The 26,271-nt window shown below is 45.7% G+C and overlaps 1 protein-coding gene across 3 annotated transcripts in view; it reads right to left on the reverse strand.

The window, feature by feature from the left end:
• Window positions 1–26,271, reverse strand: part of TMEM245 (transmembrane protein 245) — a 125,951-nt gene that overhangs the window by 59,872 nt on the left and 39,808 nt on the right. For 2 of the 3 annotated variants that reach the window (XM_040353478.1, XM_040353480.1), the window contains exons 6-7: window positions 17,896–18,065; window positions 12,497–12,520 (exon numbers count right to left, since the gene is read on the reverse strand). In XM_040353478.1, the coding sequence (XP_040209412.1) occupies window positions 12,497–12,520; window positions 17,896–18,065 (194 nt within the window). The remainder of the gene's footprint in view (window positions 1–12,496; window positions 12,521–17,895; window positions 18,066–26,271) is intronic. The other variant, XM_040353479.1, reaches the window with a different exon arrangement.

Here is a 26,271-nt window from a genome sequence, read left to right on the forward strand (position 1 = left end):
GATCTGCCATCTTGACACTTGGGACCATAAGCACAGGCAGACAGTATTCTCTAGGTAAGTCCTTCTGTCCAATAGTACATATGCAGAACTAGGAATTTATCAGAACAAATATAATTGTTGTTTGGTTATGTGAAAGTCTGGATCTTTAAATGTTATCCGTGTATATGCCACATTTCTGCCAAGATGCAATAAGCGAGTGAGTGTTTGCTAAAACTAGTTCTCAGACAGCACTACAAATTTATTTCACAGTATATTTAAAAAATTACAGGTGAGAAAGGTTTGGTGTCCCACAGGGTAATTGCTTGGAATTATATACAGCAAAAATCTGGTTGTCAAAAGTCACTGTAAATCAAATGTTTGTTAAAAGAAATATTGACGCTGCCAAAGCTGTCCTCACCTTCTGAAAAGTTGCCTGGCTGTCATACTAATCTATTGGACTTGAACAATTAGAAATATACTGACCTAGAACCACTATGCAGATTTGGAGTTCTTACTTTGCTCCATTTTCACTTATAGTTACGTGTATCGGCTAAGTGATTTATAAAATGATCCCATCATCACAGCAGCCAGCATTTCTAGAAGGAAATCAGCAATGGCTTGGATTCAGTACAGGTTTCCTTTATGAAAACACTGATACGTTTCAAGTTTATACGTCTTCAGGAATCGATGCATACTGGACAACCAAGTAATCATATTACATTTACGCTGGGGTACTTATGTAGATTTAAAGTGGTATTAAACTCAAAAGCAAATATTATATTGCAGCTTACCAATTCTTAGATGTGGTGGCTGCATTGATTTTCTTCAAGTCTTTTTTCTTTATTTTTCACCTGGTGATCTAGCCAGCAACTGTTTAACAGAATGAGCTCTCCTGCAAATGTAGCAGTTAGTGTTGAGACAAGCCATTACCACTGACAGGGATGCTTATCATGATCAGCTTTTATTTATTCTTGTAAAATCTTTATCCCACCCCAAAAAAATGGTTGCTAGAACTACAATGTGAGCTGGAGTTTGGCTTCAATTTGTTAGTGCATCTAGCGCTAGTAAGTCTAAGGGCCAGTTCACACCAGACGCAGTTCCATGTGCATTTTTTCTGCACTAAAAATGTATGCACAGTGGGGCAGATTCATCAAGAGATACGACGGCGGATCTCCTGATTCGCCGTCGTATCTCTGAGATCCGCCGTCGTATCTCTGAGATCCGCCGTCGTATCTGTGAGAGCCGACGGTCGGATCTATGAGGCTGATTCATAGAATCAGATTCCTCATAGATCTCCCTTAGATCCGACTGGTGAAAGTGACTTACACCAGTCGAATCTTACGCTGCAATCTACCGCCGGCCGCTAGGTGTCGTCGATTTTTTTTACGCGTCGGATATGCAAATGAGTAGAACCGCTGATTCAAGTCCGTACGCCCGCCCGTCGCTTTTTTTTAACGTCGTTTGCGTTCGGCTTTTTCCGGCGGATAGCTACCCCTGCTATATGAGGGGTAGCTAATGTTAAGTATGGCCGTCGTTCCCGCGCCGAGATTCAAATTTTTACGTCGTTTGCGTAAGTCGATCGGGAATACGGATGGCCGCAATTGACGTACCCGCCGCTAACAATGACGTCCTAGCGACGTCATTTGGAGCATGCGCACTGGGAAATTTCGTCGGCGGCGCATGCGCAGTTAAATCGGCGTGGGAACGCGCCTGATTTAAATTGTACACTCCCCCTAGTCGCAGAATTTGCATTCTGCCGGGGGAGTTACGATCCGACGATGCAATTTTCGAGGTAAGTGCTTGATGAATACTGCACTAGCCTCGCTTAATTGCACCGGCGGATCGTAAAACACGTAGATCGAGCGGATCTAAAGATCCGCTGATCTACATGAATCTGGCCCAGTGTTTTCCATGTATTCCAGGGCCAAGGCCTTTTGTTACCTGGAACTTGCCCTTGTGGCTTATTGCCCATGCCTGATCGGCCAGGAGGCCATCGATATTGTCTGGAGGTCGAGGGTCCTGGGGCTGGAGAGGCTGATCGCTCAAAGGTGGGGCCTCGAAACCTTCTTTTGACAGGTAAAAGAGTACTCTTGCCACTAGAGATCCTCTGTATATATTTGTCTAAATCCTCTCCAAACAACCTTTCCCCATGAAAGGGAAACCCTGCCAGAAGCTTTTTGCAAGGAGCCTCCGCGGACCAATTCTTTAACCATAAGAGCCTCCGCATGTGTACTAAAAATAGTGAGAGACGGGAAGCCTGCTGGGTGGAGTCTTTAATAGCATCCACCACAAAACACAAGGATCTCGGAAGATCGGCCAATTCCCGAGCCTGTTGGGATGGCATATCCTTTAACACCTGTTTTGCCTGATCCTTTAGCGCCTGGCAAACACCAATGGCCGCCACAGCCGGCTGGACTACTGCCCCCGCTGTGGCAAAGGAGGCCTTCAGCAAAGTCTCTAGTCTTTTATCGACAGGATCTTTGAACATTTGGATATTATCCACCAGACAAGTCAAGGACTTGTTGACGCATGAGATAGCTGCGTCCACAGTAGGAACCGTCCACCTTTTAGAAAACTTCTCCTCCATTGGGTACAACACCGAGAACCTTTTTGGAGGAATGAAAATTCTATCTGGACGTACCCAGTCCTGAAATATCAAATCCTCTAATAGAGGATGGACCGGAAACACAGCGTTGGTCTGTGGTGCCTTCAAAGAACCTAAAGAGGATATAGAAACCTGTGGCTCCTGCACCGGCAATTTAAATGCAGACCGGACCAAATCCGACAGGGACTGGATCCACAGCCTTTCGGCCTGGGAGGCTGAGAAGGGTTCCTCAATGGTTGATTCCTCGGAATCTGAACCCCCTAAGCCTTCTTCCGCTCGGTCCTCTGGAAATTCCAACGCCTCTGGGGAAAATATTTCCGCATTTGGGGACCCATACCTAGGAGATGGGGACCTAGCCCGCTTTCTCTCTGTTAATGATGCCGCAATCAATGTTGCTAACCTCCGTTCCAGCCCACCTAGGGTGGAAGCTAACATCTCCTCTGTCACATAGACCGGAGCTGGTTGGATAGGGCCAGCCGTAGCACCTAGCAACCCAGATGGCTCATCCAGGGCGACAACCTCAGGTCTATCCGGGGAGGATGGGACCGCCGAAGCATGGCCAAGATCCTTAGATCCAGATGGGGAACCCTTTTGTTTTTTCACCCCTTTCATCCCTTTTGCAGATCCAGATCCCTTGGGAGCCATGATACAATACCGAGGCACTCCGCTGAAACAACTTACTGTAACAGCTGGAAGCAAATACACATAGGCTAGGGTAGGTGCTTTTAAAAGCTCCCTGAGCCTAAATAGGGCAGCAGATACTAGAGCAATTGCTAAGCCAAGTACCGCTCCCTAAATGCTGGACTGGTAAGAGCAACCACCCTGTGCCGGCAAGCCATGGTTGGAGCTCAGGCTGCTGCAAGAACACCAGCTGCATAATGATAAAGTCCAGTAATAAGCATAAAGGCTCTGAACCCACGTGTTCTATACTGCCCACTTGCGTGCCAGATAGCCAGATGAATCTTACTGATTTAATAAACTTAATCCATCCGAGGCCGCCGCACCGACAGCCGCTCTGTGTCCCTCTCGCCGCTCATCTGAGCAGCTTCAGCTTATATCAGCGCTTTCCTGCTGACGTCAGGCAACAAGGGTAACGTCCCCTGCCCCCTACGCACGCCGCCGCCTCTATTTACCGAGCGTACACCCACGTGACCATGTCTGCGGGAGAAGCAGGGGGAGACGCCGCACGGAGGGACACACAGAGCTACCATACCCCACGCACAGGCTACCACCCGGGACATAGCTAGAAGCTGACACCAGGCAACAAATGGTAAGTCCTCTATGTAACGGAACCCCAAATGGGACAGGGGGTTAAATCCGTTCACGATATTCCATTCCACCCAAGACAGCTTATCGACACTCCACAATCAGGCAAACGAACACGACCGATACGAATTCCCCCCAGAAACGAGACACACAGCTCTGGTTGAGGTTCAAAACAGGGAATGAATCTTTATTATCTGCACATGGTAACACATTTCTCCTCAAAATCCATCCCTCCCACCCTTGGGAAACAGGGTGGGTTAAATTGTCCAATGACAATGGTGATACAGGTCAGGTGTGTTCAAACTTCTCCTTCAGTAAACAGTCTTAGCAGGGGGGGGGGGGTTGCTGGAGTGATTCCCTCCCCTTTCCTCACAGCAAGACAATTAAACATCCCATAATAGGTATCCAGACTGCCTACCAAGCTCCAATCCACATAGCAGACTTAATTACCACAATAGACAATGGAATGCAATCACACCCCACCCCTTTCATCACAGCAAGCTTACTAGTATACATCAGCCAACACACAATATATTTACAATATCTGACCGCATTAAATGTGACTAGCACAGACCATAGTGGGGTTCTCATTCACCCTGTGCCCCTAAAGTTAATCCTGTTACATGGCTCCCTCCTTGTGGAACACTCCGGCAGACCCGGCTTGATCCTTTTCGGGTCAACTTGGGGATGTCCAGAACTAGGAGGCCGGGATGACGTCTGTTTGCCGGCATATACCATCAGCATTGCCATTTGGCTTACCAGGTCGGTAGCTGATGGGGAAGGTGAATAATGGAATTCAGTTCTGGAACAGTCACTTGCTTTGCTCTCTCAATGGCTCCCAAAACCTGTTGCTGATGCTCTTGGGACAGATAAGGCACAACCTGGATGCAAATCCCATTTAATCTTTTGACAATTTCAGCCTGTTTGTGCATTTCAATGTTCAAGCCACGGGACATCTCATAATACATGACGTAGTGTCGTTGCATCTCCGATTTCTCTCTGGCCAACTTGTCACATTCCCATTTTAGACTGTGATATTGTGCCGAATCTACAATACATGTCGGGGAAGGTAGTCTTACCCGGGTCTCAGCAGCAAGCGAGTTGGTTCCAGCAACGCGGGTCTGGGCACAGGTAGTCACTGTGTGGGCTTCAGCGGGGCACATCGGGGCGTACGCAGAAATAAGGGGGGCCAAATCATTCCCCAGTAGTACATCTGCTGGCAAATCCTTCATCACCCCCACATTCACATGCCCCGAACCAACCCAGGTGAACCCGGGCAACGGGTAGCCGGAAGACGGTGCCTCCCGCTACTCTTACGGCTACGGTGTCTCCGGTGTGCTGGCTCTCTGGGATGAGTTTCTTTTGTAGCAGGGTCATCGTGGCCCCAGAATCGCGTAGTCCATTGGCTACCTTTCCATTGACCCAGACAGTCTGCTGTGTTGCTGCCTGTTGTCCTGGTTAACTGCTTGTATCGGATCTGCCTCGTGCAGAACGTCCCAATGTTCTTCCTCCTCAACGCAGTGTGCCGCAGGCATGGATGTGTGGGGGTTCCCCCTTTCTGGCTGTCTCCATGACTGTGACTGCCTGGGTGGATTCAATGGACAGTCTAGCTTTCTGTGTCCTAGCTGTTTACACCCAAAACACCTGATGGGCTGTGAGTAGTCCTGGGAGTTGAACCTAGGCTTCTGAGGATAAGTGGCCGCTGGAGGTGGTGTTGTAGGACGGTCCGACTGGGGTTTGTAGGCAATAGGCGGTGGGGGTGCCGCTGATCGATAATCCACCCAAGCTGTGGTCTTGACCACAGAGTTGTCCAGTTTGCGGGCGTCTGTGTATTCGTCCGCCAGGCGAGCTGCTTCAGACAAGGAGAAAGGGTTTCTGTCCCGGACCCATTCTCTGACTTCCCGGGACAGTTTGTCAAAGAAGTGCTCCAGCAGGAACACCTGCAGCACCTCTTCCCCGGATTCTGCTTGGCATCCATCGACCCAGTGGGATGCTGTGCGATGTAGGCGGCATGCCCACTCGGTATACGAGTCTCCAGTCTGCTTGCTCGTCTCTCGGAACCGCCTCCGGTATGCCTCTGGTGTGACGGCATACCTGGCCAAAAGTGCTTCTTTTACCAGTCCATAGTTCATAATATCCTTGTCTGGGATGGCCCTGAACGCTTCACTGGCCCGGCCGGACAATTTCCCAGACAAAATGGTAACCCATTCCTCTGTGGGTACCCGGTGTAGGGCACATTGCCGTTCAAAATCAGCAAGGTACCCATCAATCTCCCCTTCAGTTTCAATGAAGTTCTTAAAAGCAGCAAAATGTATCTTTCTCCTTTCAGTTGGTGCTGCTGTGACTTCTGCTGCTGCAGAACGTTTTTGCCGTAGCCAATTTGCGTCCACAGCAGCTATAACTCGGTCTATGATCTCCGGTGGAGGGTTAGGACCATAGTGTGCCAGTCTTAGCTTAACAGCCCGATCAAAACTTTCTTCCTCCGGGGTCCTGTCTGTTACGCTGGGCCTTTCCGTTATGTTGGGTCTTTCCGCTCCATCCATTTGGACAAGTTCTGTGATCACGTCCATCTTCTTATGGTTTCTGGCTGGTCTGCCCCAGCTCTCCAGTAAGTCCTTGAGGGTAGAGAGCTTCAGCCGTTCCTACTGTGTCTCCATTGTCCTGTGTCCTTGTAGCTGTCCTTTAAGGCTGTGGGATCATCCCACTGCTGCCACCAATTGTAACGGAACCCCAAATGGGACAGGGGTTAAATCCGTTCACGATATTCCATTCCACCCAAGACAGCTTATCGACACTCCACAATCAGGCAAACGAACACGACCGATAAAAATTCCCCCCAGAAACGAGACACACAGCTCTGGTTGAGGTTCAAAACAGGGAATGAATCTTTATTATCTGCACATGGTAACACATTTCTCCTCAAAATCCATCCCTCCCACCCTTGGGAAACAGGGTGGGTTAAATTGTCCAATGACAATGGTGATACAGGTCAGGTGTGTTCAAACTTCTCCTTCAGTAAACAGTCTTAGCGGGGGGGGGGGGGTTGCTGGAGTGATTCCCCCCCTTTCCTCACAGCAAGACAATTAAACATCCCATAATAGGTATCCAGACTGCCTACCAAGCTCCAATCCACATAGCAGACTTAATTACCACAATAGACAATGGAATGCAATCACACCCCACCCCTTTCATCACAGCAAGCTTACTAGTATACATCAGCCAACACACAATATATATACAATATCTGACCGCATTAAATGTGACTAGCACAGACCATAGTGGGGTTCTCATTCACCCTGTGCCCCTAAAGTTAATCCTGTTACACTCTACCTTCCCTTCTTTCTCACTTAGGAGAAGGGCTATAGGCAGGACACCTAAAAACCAAAGCAGCAGCAGCAGCAGCAGTAGTATACCAGGACCAGCTGGGGGAAAAGTATGGGTACCAATCCATCCTGTGCCCATGCATAGAAGCAACATCTATGACCCATAGTCCCCCAGGGTGACCTACTGTCGAACCAAGTCCCGCAGGTCCCCCACTTACCTGTCCACGCCGCAGGGTATTGCCAAGCAAGAGGCCCAGCCTTCACCCTTCACTGTGGGCATCGTCATAGACCTACTGAGACCGGGGTCCAGCAAGGAACAACACTCCCCTGGACCTATACAGCACCCTGGCAACAGGCCCATTCGGTCCTCATAGAAGGCACAAAGTCCTGGAACCCAGCGTCCAGCCCTCCAAGGAGAGGCATTATAGGCTAAACCCCATCCTTGAACCGGGGCCTGGGTGCCGTCCACTTTGGCTATGAAGCACCTTGGACGGATCCGGTCAGCTCCTCAGGATCCCTGAGGACATAAAGACATAGCTGTTCAGGAAACGTGACCAACACCTAAGACACTGGTGAAAAAACTGAGGTACTCCTGTCATGGGAGGGGGTTATATAGGGAGGGAACTTCCTGTCTGAGTGCCAGTGTCCATCACCTGAAGGTAGACTCCACATAGTAATTACTATGCTGCTCTGTGTCCCGTGATGTACGATAAAGAAATTGCTCACGTGTGAACGGGGCCTAAGGCACTTGCATCACTTGCAGTAGGGGAAAAGTGCAGTCAATGTCACGGTAAGACAGTACAAGAGAAACCAAGAAAGCCCACCTCTAAAGTACTGCAAGATACAGCACTGCCCTTTTATAAGAGAAGGCATTTACATGTCCTCATTTTCAGCACAAAACCCCAAAACAAGGGGCTCAGTCTTTACTTATGGGCAAGAGGGAGGAGTCATGCAAATAATTCCTTTCTGCCCCTTTTGTGCATTCGGAATATGCATCTGGGCATTCGGAAATGCTGAATGTACAACCTTAAGACCCCTTTTACACTGAAATGGTAGGGGCGGTAGCGGTAAAGCGCTGCTAGTTTTAGCAGCGCTTTACCGATGTTATAGCGGCGGTTTGACGCCGTTATTCGGGCTGGAGCGGGGTGCTTTTAACCCCCTAGAAGGGGTTAAAAGTGCCCTTGTAGCATGCTGCCGAAGCCCTTTAGCAGAGCTGCCCATGCATTATAATGGGCAGGGGCGGTTTAGAGAGGTGTAGACATTGCTCGCAGATCGCCACATAGATTACTGCTTGCAGGTCTTTTTCTAACGCCCTGCAAGCGCACCACCCTAGTGTGAAAGCACTCAGGCTTTCACACTGGGACTGCAGCTGAGGCATTTTTCAGGCACTATTTTTAGCACTAAAGCGCCTAAAAAATGCCCCAGTGTGAAAGGGGTATTATGGTTGTACTATGTCTCTACATTCACAAACAATATTCCAGTGAAGCCATATCTTGTACTGTGAGGGCTAAAAAGCTTGAAACAGATGCATGTTGGTTGATAATATCGGCTCAGCAAAACTATGGCCAAATTTGTGCTTTACAAAAGAGATGGCCAAAAGGGGCAAAGTGGAATAATTCAAATGATTCCATCCACATACATATAAGAGGATACTATAAACCAAAAAAAACTGTCAATTTTGAATAAAACACAATGGCCCAGATTCAGGTAGAATCGCGCAATATTGCCCGCGATTCACGGAGCAATTGCTCCGTAAATTGCGCGGGCGCTATGCTAATTAGTCCTGCGTAAGGGCGCCTAATGTAAATGATCCCGCCGGGGGCGGGAATCATTTAAATTAGGCGCGCTCCCGCGCCGAGCGAACAGCGCATGCTCCGTCGGGAAACTTTCCCGACGTGCATTGCGGCAAATGACGTCGCAAGGACGTCATTTGCTTCTAAGTGAACGTGAATGGCGTCCAGCGCCATTCACGGTTCACTTACGTAAACGACGTAAAATTTGAACGTCGCGAGCGGGAAGCGCAGCTATACTTTAGCATTGGCTGCGCCTGCTATTAGCAGGAGCAGCCTTATGCTAAAGTGGCCGTACGGAAACTCCGTACCTTGCGTGCGCAGGGCCCGCGCAACTTTTGTGAATCGGTGGTAGTATGCAATTTGCATACTATACGCCGATCACAATGGCCGCGCCCCCTAGCGGCCAACGTAAGAATGCAGCCTGGGATGTGAAGGCATAAGGAGGCTTATGTCTGTCACATCCTAGGCTGCAGTCGGTGTAACGAGGTTCCTGAATCAGGAGCACTCGTTACACGGGAGCAAGTAAGCCCTTGCGCCGCGCAACCTATGGTTGCGCGGGCGCAAGTGCTTCTTGAATCTGGGCCAATATTTTTTTTCTTCATGAATTTAGGCCCAATATGTATTCTGCTACATATTTTTTGTAAAAAAAAAATCCCAATAAACGTATATTTTTATATATATTTTCCGTAATTTAGCAAAAGATAAAAAACCCAATGGTGAATAAATAACACCAAAAGAAAACGATATTTGTGAGAATAAAATAAAATTTTAGTTTGGATACAGTGTTGCATGACCACGCAATTGTCATTTAAAACGTGACAGCACTGAAAGTTGAAAATTGGCCTGGGCAGGATTGAGGTAAAAGTGCCCTGTATAGAAGTGATTAAAATACATTTTAGAATAATCTATCACAAAAAGGTAACTAGTGTATGAACTCAAGTCATGCAAACATAGATCAGTAGTTGACAATCATGTTACAGCTTTTAATAAGAGAGTCACACTGTACCATACTTTTAAACATGAACAAAAATAGAAACTGTGCAAGTGACATAATGATGTACAGTACTATGTAAAACTCCTAGGCACTTGAGAGAAAACAAAATCAAGAAACTTTCTAGAAAGTGCAGAAATCAGGAAAAAAATGTTTTTATAATTGCAATATTTGGTGGGGTCACCCTTAAAAACAGCAGCAATTATTTTAGGTACACTTGTATGCAACTTCTGCGGGTACTCGTGCCCTGGGTTGTCCCGATACCACAGAGTACAATTACCGATACTTTTTTTTATGTCCTGTGACCGTTTTCAAAGCACAATACAGACACTGACACTGATAGGCGTCATGTATGGGCACTGAAATGCAGCAATAAAGATGAGAGGAAAGGATTTATTTTGAAATGCTATGCTGCCTGCGACACCCATCTTGGTACACCCTGCACTCGGCTGCAGTAAGCAGCAGACATCTCGTTACACCCAGCCCAAACTATATGGGCTGGGTGTAACAAAATGTCCACTGCTGGCTTACTGCCGGCAAAGCGCAGGGTGTACCAAGATGAGCGTCGAGATGTCCAACCGCTGACGGCGACACAAAACTTCACTTCCGTTACCGAATGTAACGGCTCCGGTCACTGATCCTGATGAAAAATGCGGCTGCGCCCTGCACATCTGCCAGCTTGCCTAGTTCCACTGCTTGAGGACTCGCTCTCCATTCCGTCTGCTGAGTTCCGGTTGCGCGCAGCAATGCTGCCTCTCCCATGTATCGGATTAGGCATCGGGAGCATTTGTGCAAGTACTCGCGCAAATGTTTGGTATCGGTCTCGATACAGATACTAGTTTTGGTACAACCCTAGTTGTTGAAAGCCTTTTTGAGAACATTCCACAGGTCCCAACTTTTGTTGCCTTACTAGCTTTGGTCCCAAAGATTAAGCCTACTAGGGGCAAAAGGTGTCCGAGAGACCTCTCCTACAGGTGGAGAGCAGAGCTGAAGCAATCTTACATTACCTGGTTTAGCTTTGGTCATAGTGAGTCACCGCCCTGCATCAGTTGCCACTTTTCTGTAGCATACTGTAGCCTGACAACCTTTCCAGGTATGTTGGATACATGGACCAACTCTGTGCTCTGTGGTTCCTTTCATCAGCCTTAAGTCTGGTACACACAAAAAGATTATCGGACGAATGAATGTCCGTTTTTTTATGCATGCTAATCTCAAATCGAACCTGAAGAGTTTACTTAAGTCACGAAAATTCTCGTACGACAGAATAAAAATTCAAAAGTGATGTAATGTGTTGTAATGCATTTTTCGAACGACAGCTGTACTGATTAAACGAAAATCATAAGATCTGGCATCATACAAAAACATTTTTGTGCAACGAATGATCGATTCAAAAGCAGTATTTTTTATACGATTTTCTGATCGTGTGTACACTACATTACTGTCATTACATCACACAGTAGTGACATAGGGGTTAGCATAAAGAGACAAAGCTTGCAGAGCAGGACACTACCGAAACGGACAGCTGTAAAGATTCTTTAGATGTCTCTTCCTTTCCCTTCCTCCTGTACCCCCTATTTCCCCCCCTTGTGTTGACTTGGGGAGCATTCGTGCCCCTTCTGCCCCCCCCATTGAAGTTACATAAATCTGAAGGCCAGGTATGTAACCTTTACTTCCGTATTGTTTATGGCTGTGTTTTATTTTTGATGCATATATTATGTACCTATGACTTGGTTGTCTGCATTGCCAAGTTTGTGTTCATGAACCTTGTACCTCAATAAAATGATTTTTCTATTAAGGAACCCCCCCCCCCCTTTGTTTTAGGTGGCTGTAGCTATTGAACAGAGTAACAATTTGGGCCAAAGAGCAGGGGAGGAGCAAAAACCATCTTTTTAACACACTGACCAAGCTACTTTAAGGTATACTTGTCATAACAAATATATGGGCTGTCACTGCTCACCTTCTTCTGAAAATTATAGTGGTTTGAGCAAGCATGCAGCAAATGAAAGACAGAAAAGAATCAGAATTTTTGAAAAGCATCAAGCTGACAGAGCACTGGATTTACATTATACTTTTTGTTTCTAATAGTTCATTAGTCTAAAAGGGCGTATATACACTCAATAGGTTTTGCATAATTTGGATTTTTTTCCTCTATACATTTTTATTTATTTATTTGAATACATTTGCCAAGAGTGAATCAAAAAGGATTTTTTAATTTTTTTAAAGCACTTACCAGCTTTTCTACTATCTCTTTCCATGTGCCACTCATACAGAGAGCAAGGAAGTAGGGAAAGTCATGTTTAGTGTCAGACAAATGTAAAGTTTTAACTTTTATACTTTCTACTGTATAATTGTTTTTCATAATGCAGAAATAAAATGATAATTTGTATAAAGAGACCCTGTAAACCTTCCTTTCAAAGATATACGGGTTAACACAAAGTTGTGTCACAGTAAAGACATCAAGTCACATCAAATTATTAACTGTTAAAAAGAACAGCAGCTCATTTCAGAAGACAAAAAAATGTATAAACCACTGGGTTACCTGCTCATTTAGCCATTGCAACATCTTAATGTGGGGAGGAAAGGAAAAAAGGGAAAAAGGAGAACATGGGGAAAAAAAAAAAGGAGAGAAGACAGCAGTACATTAGTGAAAATGCATTTATACAGTGTGGCTAGAACATAGGGTTCAAACAAAAAACGGGTTAAATATATAGCAGAAAATGCTATATATCCAGTAATTTTTTCACACAAAAGACACATGTAACTAATGTACAATAAGCTAAAAATTAAAACTACAAATTGCAGTCTGTTACCAAATGCCATATTTTGTAGCTTGATAGGGGAACACTCACAAATTTAGTGCATTGTCATCCAAAACCAGAGAACCAGTAAAATGTTACACATGGCTATATTTCTTCCATTTTCAACACAAAGACAAATTAAATCTGAATAAGAATATTTATGAGACATGCGGTGCTCTGTTTCATCAAAGCGCTAACAAAGTCTTTATATTGTGTGAATTTTTAGTATTTTAAAATTACTAGTAGAAAAAAAAATTGTACTTGCTGCAAAATCCTTTAACTTGCAGTCCCATTGAGGAAATCAGAGACTATTGGGTTATACTGAGGCCTACAGGAGGATTAACAATGTCAAACAAAAAAACTGTGGCCAAGCCTGGGTAACTCCTAGTCCTAGCATTCCTCCGTTCTGTACCAAAGCTGTACCAAGAGCATGATCATTGAGGAGATATGGGACATGTGTAACTCAATAGACTCCATGAAAAGGATTTTACGCTGTACAAAAAAAAAAAAAAAATTGTCATCTGTTGAGGGACACAGTAATTCAGAGACGGTCGTGACAAACAAAAGCCAACTGAGGGGTGGGAAACAGCAAATACAATAGAATTGGGGACCGACTTCAGCTCACAGAGCATCCTGTAGTTGCTTGATGCCAAAAAAAAGCCCAAGATGTGCCCACAAACCTGATCCTTAAGACCATAAGTGTGAATCGTGGTCTAAGCTAACAAAAAATGGTTGAATGAGAAGTGGTTTCCCCCTCATGGTGACTATTAGGAAAGACAGAGTAAGCCTTTCAAACGTAAGCAGTGGCTGCGAGATATAGTCATACAGCATGAATCATATCCAGGATCTCCTTCTTAGGAACTGAGGCTGGACAACAGAGTAAAAGTACGCGCCTAATTTAAATGATCCACGTCCCCTACCCGGATCATTCGAATTAGGCGGGCTTGTGCCGGAGGATTTACGCTACGCCGCCGCAACTTTACAGGCAAGTGCTTTGTGAATTAAGCACTTGTCCGTAAAACTTGCGGCGGCGTAACGTAAATGAGATACGTTACGCCGCCGCTGTATTACGCCCATCTACGAGAATCTGGGCCTTAATGCACTAAATGTTGGTTATGGGCCAGTGTTAAAAATGAAAGATTTGTCCCACTGAGAATTTCGGGGGTGAAAGTTTGTCTCGCACAAAGCAAAGTATGTCTTCCATGTGCAATAATAGACCTTGCTAGCAGACTTTCTAGCTTGAAGCATTGTGGCAACCACATATTCAGGTATACCTTAGTCATTAAGAACCAAAGCTTTAACAGCTATGCCATTAAAAGCAGCGACAATGAAGCAGGATGGTAAAACGGCCCTTGAAACAGATGATCTTGCCAAAATGGAAGAGCCTTCAGAGCATCTGCCAGGAGTCTTATCTGGTCAGAGTACCACATCCACCAGGCCCACGCCAGAGATATTGGGATCCAATAGGATGGTATTACTCCGACTTCCTTATCCTTTGCTGCCAGACAAATCATTCTGCTCAAATACCTAGTACAATGACAGAATTTTCTGTTGTAGATGTCTGGAGTGAAAATAGGCAAATGGTACTACCTCAAAAAAGGTTATCATTAGCCACAGTGAAAAAAGAAATGTAGTAATTGTACAGGTGAAGAGTAGTAATGAATAATCAAAAAAGCAGCTGGCAATCTCACAACAGAACACTTTGTGTAAAAAAAAAAGAAGAAGATTGCCACGCTGATAACTTGTGAACAGTATATGCGTATTGCGCGCTCCGGCATATAGCGTGCACCCCTAAAGTGGACCCGCATTCCTGTAAAAAAAAACATTTTAGTACTTACAGTTTTGGTGTCTTGCGCGGCGTCCATCGGCGGCCTCGTCGGGTCCGGCGTCCTTCTGCGGTGTCCTCCCCGCTCGATCCCCGCTGAATTGAACTACTGCGCCGGCATATACCGAGCGCAGTACACTCGGGTATAGTCGGGCAGGCTCGGCTCCTCTTGCGGTTACGTCCTGTACGTCCAGGACGTGACTGCGAGAGGAGCCGAGCCTGCCCGACTATACACGAGTGTACTGCGCTCGGTATATGCCGGCGCAGTAGTTCAAACTCGGCGCGGGAAGCGGGTATAGGCGTATATCGCGCACCCACGATTTTGCCCTGAATTTCAGGGCAAAAAAAGTGCGCGGTATACGCCGATAAATACGGTAATAACTGAATAATAGTGATCAGTCCATAAAGCGTCCAAAAATGAAGAAATCCTTGGAAACGTGTCTTGTGGGGTAATAGATAACGGAATCAAAAGTGCACCTTCCACCGTGAAAATAAAAGATGTGCCCTTACCGGATAGCTAGACTCCACGTTATAGGAGCCTAGTAAAGAATAGATTCACACATTATGGAGGATCCATCCATTGGAAATGAACAAAAATGGCATTGAAGCCAAACTTGTTGGTTTCTCCCTTCATTATTGTTCATTACCTGAGGCTGGTTATTTCAGTCGGCTTATGTAAAAAGATTTCACTTTATTTAGTATTTAGGCTAATAAAGACAATACAGTAGAATATTCAACGTAACTACAGTTTTCAGTAATAGAACTGTTTTGTAAACATGACCTTTTAGGCTGCTTTCACACTGGGGCGTGTGTTGACAGCAAAACGCTGCTAGTTTTATCAGCGGCTGAGGAAGGGGTTAATACCGCTCGTGTAGTGTCGCTGCCGAAACGCTTTGGCAGCGGTGCCCATTAATTTCAATGGGCAGGAGTGGTGTATACGCCACCCAAAGATGGTGCTTGCAGGAGTTTTTTTTTAAGGTCCTGCCAGTGCATCGCCTCAGTGTGAAAGCACTCGGGCTTTCACACCGAGAATGCAGGACTTTACAAGCGCTATTTTTATCCCAAATGCACCTGAAAAATACCCCAGTGTGAAAAGGGTTTAAAGCCTTATCTTTCAAAATGTTCACCATTTCCTAAAATAAATTCCCATTTTCATTTGAGGAGTTGCCTTTGTCAGAATAAAACAGACAAGATTCTTGGTTCCATGACCATAACTCCTTTCCCCCTTCTGTAGCATTGCCCAGTTTGATGCTAAAGGTTTATACAAAAGGAACACTGGATGCCAATTTAAAAAAAAATGCTCACTGGTCCCAAGCTTTAACATTCAGTTGTGTAGGGCTGCAGAGTAACAAACTAAAAACACACAACAAAAATATGCCACAATGTGTGTGGCATATTCCTTTAAAAGGAATATATATTCTATCAAAATCACCATCTCTTGTGAAGGACCAACACAAAGTGGCACATAATTGTGAAGTGGAAGGAAAATGATAAATGTTTTTCAAAATTAATTTACAAATAAATATGTGAAAAGTGTGGCGTGCATTTTTACTCAGCGCCCCAGAGTCAATACTTTGTAGAACCACCTTTCGCTGCAATTACAGCTGCAAGTTTTTTTGGGGATGTCTCTACCAGCTTTGCACATCTAGGAGAGTGACATTTTTGCCCATTCTGCTTTGTAAAATAGCTCAAGCTCTGTCAGAATAGATGGAGAGCTTCTGTATAGCAATTTTCATGTCTTGCCACAGATTCTCAATTGGATTTAGGTCTGGTCTGGACTGTAGCTCTGCCCCAGTCTCAATTCTTTTGCAGACTCCAACAGGTTTTCTTCTAAGATTGCCCTGTATTTCGCTCCATCCATCTCCCCATCAACTATGACCAGCTTCCTTTCCCTCCTGAACAAAAGCATCCCCACAACATGATGCTGCCACCACCATGTTTCACAGTGGGGGTAGTGTGTTCAGGGTGATGTGCAGTTCGTTTTCTGCCACACGTAGCATTTTGCTTTTAGGCCAAAAAAGTAAAAATGTTGGTCTTTTCTGAGCAGAGCACTTTCTTCCACATGTTTGCTTTGTCCCCCAGATGGGTTTTCACAAACTGCAAATGGGACTTCTTATGCCTGTGGACAGATACTCCCACCCAAGCTGTCGATCTCTGCAGCTACTCAGGAGTTACCATGGGCCTCTTGGCTGCTTCTCTAATTATTGCTGTCCTTGCCTGGCCTGTCAGTTTAGGTGGACGGCCATGTCTTGGCAGATTTGCAGTTGTGCCATACTCTTTCAAAGTGCTCCGTGAGATGTTCAAAGCTTGGGATATTTTTTTTTTAACCCAACCCTGCTTTTGTGTAGCAGCTCGGATCTCTTTTACTGTGTAGCTACAGCAGCCATGATGACCGAGATATCAGCACCATTTTCCGAGGACGTATACAGATGTGTAACAATCAGGAAGTGGTTAAATATTACAGCATGATATTTTTATTACTGCAACTTTCATATTTATTAATAGCTGTAATCGATCTCAGGTAATCAGAACAATCAAGTTGTGTGCACAGCTATGTCTGCTACATCTTGACAACAACATGTCTCGGGGTTAGGTGTCCTAATAATACTCGTCCATATTGCCTGACTGCAACCAGTTGGAGAATAAAAAAAACTTGAATCTGATGGCTACTGCAGGCTGTCACACAGTGATCATTTCAGACACATCACAAAACGTGAACTGTTGGGACTTTACCAAAAAATATTATGTTCTAGTTGCTGAATAGAAAAATTTAATTTGATAGCTACTGTGGGCTGTTGCACCGTGTTAATTTTAGACACCTCGGAATGCAAAAAAATAGAAACTGAAGTGAAGTGAATGAAACATTACCAAGTAGTTCTATGCATGTTTTTATATTAAGGTTAGGAGTACTTTTTATTTTAATGGTTTAAATAGTTTATTAAAAAATATATGTGTATATTGTGCATTCTGTTTTACCACCAGCAGCTGTAGCACCACCTCATACTTCATGAGAAATCTACATATGGTTGTGTTTTTGCTGACAGAAGACAGAAAAAAAAGAGCTCATATGTGCTCCCATTAGGACTTTCTTCTGTGAATATTCTCAAACCAAGCATAAATTTCAGTATACAATGTACAAGTGTTAAAAAAAAAAAAAAAAATTTAAAAAATAAAAAACACCACACTTCTATCAGTGCCTTGGGAATAATAAGCGAATACCTGTTTTACACTATTTTTTTTTTTTTCTTAACAAAACAAACCTGGAATTATCAATCTGTTGTTTCCCTACAAAAAAGGTAAAGATACATCAAATACCTTACTGTCAACTTTTAGGATAAACCTTCCCAGTCCTCGAATGGGTCCAGGTGCCAATGCTTCTTGTCGTTCTTTTAAAAAGTCTTCTATTTTATGCCACCATGATCCTAAATGATCCACCAAAAAATCTACAACTCCAAAACGTATCACCAGCTTTTTAACTGCAAAAACTAATAAAAAAAAATAAAAAAAGGATTTAGTAAAAATCTTGAATAGCTGAAAATAAAGTACAGTATCATTTCTTACATTTGCATTGTGAAAAATACAGAAAGAGTGACAGGAACAAATATGTGATAAATCAAATTATATTGTACTTTATTCAAAAGGACATTTTTATAAAACATTTTCATAGCAATTCGCCCAGTGAAAGTGCATGCTCATTTGCTCTGTGCAAATGGGACCAAAAAACTAATTTTATTTGAATATTAGAACATATTCTATTGATAAAAAAAAAAAATGCATTTGCGACTAGATGGTGCCAATTATCATAGGAATTTCCTATGCTACTTTCCTATCCTAGTGCCATCTAGTGGACAAATTCTGTATGCATGCACACTAGCAAATCTATGTATCTTGTGGCTTTTCCTGGCCTCCCAGCTGCTGTTCAGGCACAATTCATGACCTAGGATTCTCTAAGGCCGCGTACACACTATCAGTCAAAACCAATGAAGAGAAACTGAAGGACCGTTTCATCGGTCCAACCCGACCGTGTGTGGGCCCCATCGGTCAGTTATCCTTCGGTCAAAAAAAGAGAACTTGCTTTAAAATTTGACCGATGGACGCCTAACCGATGGGTCAAAACCGATCGTTAGTATGCAAAAGCATCGGTCAAAAGGCCGCGCATGCTCAGAATCAAGTCGACGCATGCTTGGAAGCATTGAACTTCGTTTTTTTTTTAGCACGTCGTGTGTTTTACGTCACCGCGTTCTGACATGAATGTTTTTTTAACCGATTGTGTGTAGGCACATCAGTCAGCTTCATCGGTTAACCGATGAAACGGTCCTTCAGCCTGTTTTCATCGTTTTTGACTGATCGTGTGTACGCGGCCTTATACCTTTTGGCTTCAGCTCTACTGGCTGAACAACTCAGGCTTTTCAGAATTCCTCGTAGTAAATTTTGTGCCTATATTTGCATAAGAAGCATAGGGGTTTGAATTACAATTCTAAGAATTATATTTGCATAAGGAGCAGAGACCACCAATGCACAGATCAATGTGGCACCTCCTAGTCCTGGGTTCTTCAGCCTCATTTGTTGGCAGCTGCATTTTTTTAAACACGCAAGAGTGGCAAGAGCAAGGAGAAAAAAAAAAGGATTGGGTGGGGATAGAACTGCCCTATTACAGGCTCTATTTCTGGCAAAGACCTAAATATTTCCTACAGACAACTTCCTGTGATGGAACGATTACACCAATTCCCTCAGATTGCAGGACACCTTCACCACTTCCCAGTAATGCCAAAAGACAGATTAGGCAAGATGGCACAAGGATAATATGAAATACAGATATTACAAAAAGTAATACATATATTTGCAAGTATGCATGCACATCTAACGTGCAACCTCAGATTGTTTATGTCAAAAGATACCCAATTCTGCTTAAAGTGTTGGTTTAAGAAAAAGCATTACCTTTTACAAACATGTCATACATGCCTGCTCTGTGCAATGGTTTTTCACAAAGCAGCCCAGATTCTCCTCTTCTGCAGATCCTGCCAGCGCTCCTGGCTCCTCCCTGTCACGAATGTCACGTCTACCTCCATGCAGGTGATCAGACACAATAGTTAGCTACTGTGTGCTTCACCTATAGCAGCCCCTTCCCCTTAAGACAAGCAGATCTACTGGTACTTGGTTGCCCCCAGGAGTAATGCCTATGTACAGGACGCCATGGCTGGGTCCTGGAAGGACGTTATATTTCCCCTCTGTTTGGACTGTGGTGCCTTTAAGGGAATGGAAAGGGTTAACGCACCTGTGTAAGGAAGTAGTTTAAAGCAGACAGGAAGTGCAGGTGAGAGTGAAGGAGTGTAGGAGAGTCCAATGCATGGTGAATGGTGGACAAGGAAAGCTGTGGAAGCTATGAAAAGCTATGAAAAGCTGTGAAAGGACTTGGCAGTGTCCTGCCTAAAAACCTGCTACTGAAGGACTTACCTGGAAGGACTGTTTAACTGCGATAGCAGTTCTGAGCTGTACAAGTCGGTGAGACTGTTATTTCTTTTGTTTTTGCTGCTGCTAAGCCATTTAAGTTTAATAAACCTCAGTTTTGATTTAAGAAGCCTGTGTCCTGCGATCAAGCTGGTCCCCCAAACTTTACACTGGTGCTCGAATGCGGGCAGGACTGAATAACAGGCATAAGAAGAAAAAAAAAAAAAAAAAAAAAGAAGTTTTTTTCTTTTTGCATTGGACTTTATGTTGAACTGACGTTTAAAGGGACAGTACATTGGATTTATGTCCTGGGTTAAAGCTGCACAAACGTTGAAAGCTGAAGCAATGGAGGAGCTAATTAAACAGCTGACCTTGGCTAACATGCAAGCGCAGACTCGCCATGAGGAAGCTAATCAACACCACAAAGAGGCGCTGGCTCTGCAGCAAGAAAGTACTCGCCTGTTGGTGGCCCAGTTAGCAGCCCAGCAAGCAGCCCAGCAAGGGGTTATGCAGGCTCAGGTTACTGCCTTAAAGGAAGCGGTGCAGCGGCTGTCTCAGGTTCAGGAGCCAGCGGCTGTTGCCCCTGGCAACCAGGTGACTGTGAGGGCAAGCCATTTTCTACAGAAGTTGTCCCTGAGCGATGATGTAGAGGCATTTCTTGCTACGTTTGAGAGGACAGCGGAGAGAGAAGGATGGTCTCAGGACCAATGGGCCGGCCTCATTGCTCCTTTTCTCACTGGAGATCCTCAAAAAGCCTACTTTGACCTGCCACCAGATGATGCTAAAGACTATCAAAAGCTAAAGGCAGAAATTCTGGCTCGTCTGGGGGTGACTACGGCCGTTCGGGCCCAACGTGTACACCAATGGAAATTTCGTCCAGATCGGCCACCCCGGTCTCAAATGCATGACCTGGTGCAACTAGTAAAAAAATGGCTGCAGCCTGAGGTGTTGTCTGGCCCCCAAATTGTGGAGCGGGTCGTGCTGGACCGATACCTGAGGTCCCTGCCAGATGACCTCCAACGGTGGGTCAGCCATGGAGACCCCAAAACAGCAAACCTCCTTGTTGAGATGGTGGAACGATATACAGTGGTGGAGGACCTGCTCGGACCTACCAAGCGCATAGGGCCTAGTCTGCCGCGGCCTGTTCGACCAACTGCTGCCCTTCGAAAGGATGTTCCAAGGAGCCCTGGGACAAACACCCCGGAAGGCCAAGAGACACTCCCGGTACCTTCGCAGCGTTCTGTTCCTGTTCGGAGAGGAGGGGATGTACAATGTTGGCGATGTCATTCCTGGGGTCATACCCGGGCACACTGCCCACTGCAAGAGGAGCCCATGGAATGCGGGGTTCTTCGGAGGGGGTCTTTTTGTGCCCATAAAGTGTGCACCACACACCTCGACCTGGATGAGGAAAAGTTTGAGTGTGAAGTCCAAGTGAACCACCTCCCTGCCCGGGCTTTGTTGGACTCTGGAAGCATGGTAACCCTGGTTCATCCTAGAGTGATTGGGAAGATCGGTCCGGTAAGAAAAACTTTACGGGTGGTATGCATTCACGGGGACACTAGAGAGTACCCGCTCATCACGTTGTCTATCTCCTCAGCATGTGGCACTGTTACTCAAGAGGTGGGGGTGATAAAGAACTTGGTGCATGATGTTATAATAGGACGAGACTGTCCATTGTTTACAAAACTGTGGGAACAAGGAGAACAGTTCAGAGACTGGGGAGAAACTAGCCCCCCTGTTCCTGCTGCTGAGAGGGATAACCCTGAACTGCCAAACGTTAATGTGGACCCAGATGGGGAAAATGCTAATGATTGGGTTAATGGTGATGAAAGTAGTGTTGATACTATTGAGGATGTCAAGATATGTGGTCCACAGACCTACCAAAACACTAAGGGGGAGGAGCCTTTCCCACTTCAGGTAATGCTGGGGGAAGAGGATGAGGAAGTGGCCTCTACCCCTGCGCTGCCGGATTTGGGTGTTCCCCATGGGGCATTTGGGACTGCTCAGATGCAGGACCCCACTTTGGCCCATGCACGGGAACAAGTGGTAGTAGTAAATGGGGTTCCCCAAGAGCCAGGTGCGAATGAGAGGTGGCCACACTTTGCAATATATAATGAGTTGCTGTATCGGGTTACCAAGGAGAGAGAAAATGTGGTAGAGCAATTGTTGGTACCCCAACAATATAGACAAAAGGTTCTGGACCTGGCCCATAACGATGTGTTAGGGGGACACCTGGGAGTTGAAAAAACGGAGGCACGGATCACCAACCGGTTTTACTGGCCAGGTCTGAAAGCAGAGGTAAAGAGATACTGTACCTCTTGTCCGACCTGTCAGTTGACCGCTCCGGTGACTCATTTTCGGAGCCCTTTGGTCCCTCTGCCCATAATTGAGGTCCCATTCGAGAGGATAGCCATGGATATAGTGGGTCCCTTGGTAAAGTCAGCTCGAGGTCACTCCTACATATTGGTGATTCTTGACTATGCCACCCGATATCCTGAGGCGCTACCCCTGCGGAATACCTCCTCAAAGGCCATTGCCCGGGAATTATTCCAGATGTTTACACGGACTGGTTTCCCCAAGGAAATACTCACAGACCAGGGTACCCCGTTTATGTCAAGGGTTATGGCCGATGTGTGTAAGCTGTTCCGGATTAAACAGCTACGCACATCGGTCTACCATCCCCAAATGGACGGGTTGGTGGAACGCTTTAATAAGACCCTTAAATCTATGCTCAAGAAAGTGGTACAAAGGGATGGGAAAGATTGGGACTGCCTGTTACCAGCTCTCCTGTTTGCTATCCGGGAAGTGCCCCAGGCCTCCACGGGTTTTTCGCCCTTTGAGTTGGTATATGGGCGGAGACCTCGCGGACTTCTTGACGTGGTTAAAGAGGAGTGGGAAAGTGAACCTGTTCAGCATAAGAGTGTCCTGGAATATGTCTCCCAAATGCAGGAAAGGATCCAAACCGTGATGCCGCTAGTCAGAGCATTTGCAAAAAGCCCAGGAGGCTCAACGACGGGTCTATAACAGGGCTGCTAAAATAAGGCACTTCCAAGTGGGGGATCGAGTAGCGGTGCTAATTCCCACTGTGGAAAGTAAGTTCTTAGCCAGGTGGCAAGGACCCTTTGAAGTTGTGGAAAAAGTGGGAGAGGTCAATTATAGAGTCCACCAGCCAGGCAAGAGGAAACTGTATCAAATATATCATGTCAACTTGTTAAAGCCCTGGACAGACAGGGAACCGGTGACCTCCCTGGCTAGTGCAAGGCTTGAGCCACAGGTTGGGGTGGAGAGTGTCCAAGTAGCAAATACCCTATCTAAATACCAAAGTCAGCAGGCAAAGGAGTTCTTGCAGAGAAATAAAGAGAAGTTTTCAGACTTGCCGGGGCTAACTAGTATCATAGAGCATGATATTATCACGGAACCTGGAGTCAAAGTTTTTGTCAGGCCCTACCGCATCCCAGAGGCTCAAAGGAAGGCCGTTTCAGAGGAAGTAAAGAAGATGCTGGACCTGGAGATCATTGAGGAATCGCAGAGTGAGTGGTCGAGCCCGATTGTGTTGGTACCAAAGCCCAACGGGACTCTGCGATTCTGCAATGATTTCCGGAAGCTTAATGAAGTTTCACGGTTTGATGCCTACCCCATGCCCCGGGTAGATGAACTTATTGAGAGACTAGGTCCAGCTAGGTATATCACAACATTAGACCTTACCAAGGGGTATTGGCAAATCCCATTAACTAAGGCTGCTAAAAAGAAAACTGCTTTTTCTACTCCAGAGGGGAGTTTTCAGTACAAAAGAATGCCTTTTGGACTGCAAACTGCTCCAGCCACGTTCCAGCGAGCAATGGATAGGATTTTACGACCTCATCGGGAGTATGCCTCAGTGTACTTGGACGACATAGTCATTTTTAGCAGAGACTGGGAGTCACACTTGCCCAAGGTCCAGGCAGTACTGGACTCTCTCTGGAAAGAGGGGTTTACAATAAACCCTGAAAAATGTGCTTTGGGAATGGAGGAGGTGAAATACCTGGGCTATATTGTGGGTAGAGGGGTGGTGAAACCTCAGGTCAGCAAGGTAGAGGCTATAAAGAGTTGGCCCCCCCCCCCACACAAAAAAGCAGGTACGTGCATTCCTGGGCATGGTGGGATACTACAGGAGGTTCGTACCCAACTTTGCCACATTGGCGGCTCCATTGACCGATCTGACTAAGGGTCGGAAATCGGTCATGGTGGAGTGGAATGCAGACGCTGAGAAGGCTTTTTTGGTGCTCAAGTCAGCACTGTGCCAACACCCTGTCTTGATAGCGCCCAATTTTTCAGAAGAGTTTGTTGTCCAAACTGATGCTTCCGATGTAGGATTGGGAGCTGTGTTGTCACAGGTTGTTTGTGGTGAGGAACACCCAGTAGTCTTCCTCAGTAGAAAGTTGACACCAGCGGAGAAAAACTACGCTATTATTGAAAGAGAGTGTCTGGCCATTAAGTGGGCTCTGGATTCCCTCAGGTATTACCTCTTGGGGAGGAAGTTTAGGCTCATTTCTGATCATGCTCCTTTAACATGGATGAGGCAGGGTAAAGGGACTAATGCCAGGATTACACGTTGGTTCCTGGCGCTCCAAGAATTTAAGTTTGTAGTGGAGCATAGGCCCGGGAGACTGCATCAAAATGCAGATGCCCTCTCCCGAGTCCATTGTTTGAGCTCCACTGTTGCCTCCACCTCCTTGGCGTTGGGGCACAGGGGGGGGATATGTACAGGACGCCATGGCTGGGTCCTGGAAGGACGTTATATTTCCCCTCTGTTTGGACTGTGGTGCCTTTAAGGGAATGGAAAGGGTTAACGCACCTGTGTAAGGAAGTAGTTTAAAGCAGACAGGAAGTGCAGGTGAGAGTGAAGGAGTGTAGGAGAGTCCAATGCATGGTGAATGGTGGACAAGGAAAGCTGTGGAAGCTATGAAAAGCTATGAAAAGCTGTGAAAGGACTTGGCAGTGTCCTGCCTAAAAACCTGCTACTGAAGGACTTACCTGGAAGGACTGTTTAACTGCGATAGCAGTTCTGAGCTGTACAAGTCGGTGAGACTGTTATTTCTTTTGTTTTTGCTGCTGCTAAGCCATTTAAGTTTAATAAACCTCAGTTTTGATTTAAGAAGCCTGTGTCCTGCGATCAAGCTGGTCCCCCAAACTTTACACCTCGTACACACGATCATTTTTCAGCATTTTGAAAAAACAAATTTTTCCCAACTTCATCATTAAAACGATGTTGCCTACACACCATCGTTTTTAAAAAATGATCTAGCAAAGCGCAGTGACGTACGCCATTGGGCTGCTTTAGCTGATTCTGTGTTAGTAAAAGATGATTCGCGCTTTTCTGTCTGTTACAGCGTGATGAATGTGCTTACTCCATTATGAACGGTAGTTTTACCAGTACGAGCGCTCCCATCTCATAACTTGCTTCTGAGCATGCGCGGGTTTTTAACGTCGTTTTAGCCCACACACAATAGTTTTTTACAACCCGAAGTAGGGTGAGGCGAGGTCACAGAAAGCCCTAATAAAAAAAAAAGCAAGAGGCACAATGGGCATGGGCCTAACTGGCACAATCAATGCAGAGGCCAACCGAGTCGCATCGCCAAGCACAGCGACTGTCTGAATCGCATCACCAGAAGGTCCCAAGTAAGGTAAAAGTTCAATTGGCATGGGCTGAACTGGCGTAACTGATGCAGTGGCCGACTGGGCCACATCGTCAGGTGTAGCGACTGTCTAAATCGTATCGCCAGGCGTAGAGACTATCAGATTTGCACCGCCAGAGAGTCCAAAATAAGAAAAAGCAGGAAGTTCAATGGGCATGAGCTGGACTGGCAGAACTGATGCAGTGGCCGTCTGGGGCCGCATCGCCAGGCGTAGCAACTGTCTGAATCGCATCACCAGGTGTAGCGATCTGAATCGCATCACCAAGTGCAGCAACAGTCTGAACAGAATCACGATGTGTAGCGACAGTGGAACTTGCGGACAAGTTAGCCTGGCTGTGTGTCCAAGGAAGTTTAGCTTGAGGCAAAGGTAGGGGTAATCCAGGGGGCTTGACTTCTGAGGATTTAGAGGAAGTTTCCAAAGAGGGCTCAAGGCTACAAAACAACAGATAAGCTTGGTTTCTAGGAGGAGAGGGTTCAGGCTGTGGCCATTGGCTGGAGAGATGGCCTATAGCAGGCATGTCCAAAGTCCGGCCCGCGGGCCAAATGCAGCCCTCGTTCGAGTTTAATG

This window comes from Rana temporaria, chromosome 5, assembly GCF_905171775.1.
Source record: "Rana temporaria chromosome 5, aRanTem1.1, whole genome shotgun sequence".
In the NCBI taxonomy this organism is placed as follows: Eukaryota; Metazoa; Chordata; class Amphibia; order Anura; family Ranidae; genus Rana; species Rana temporaria.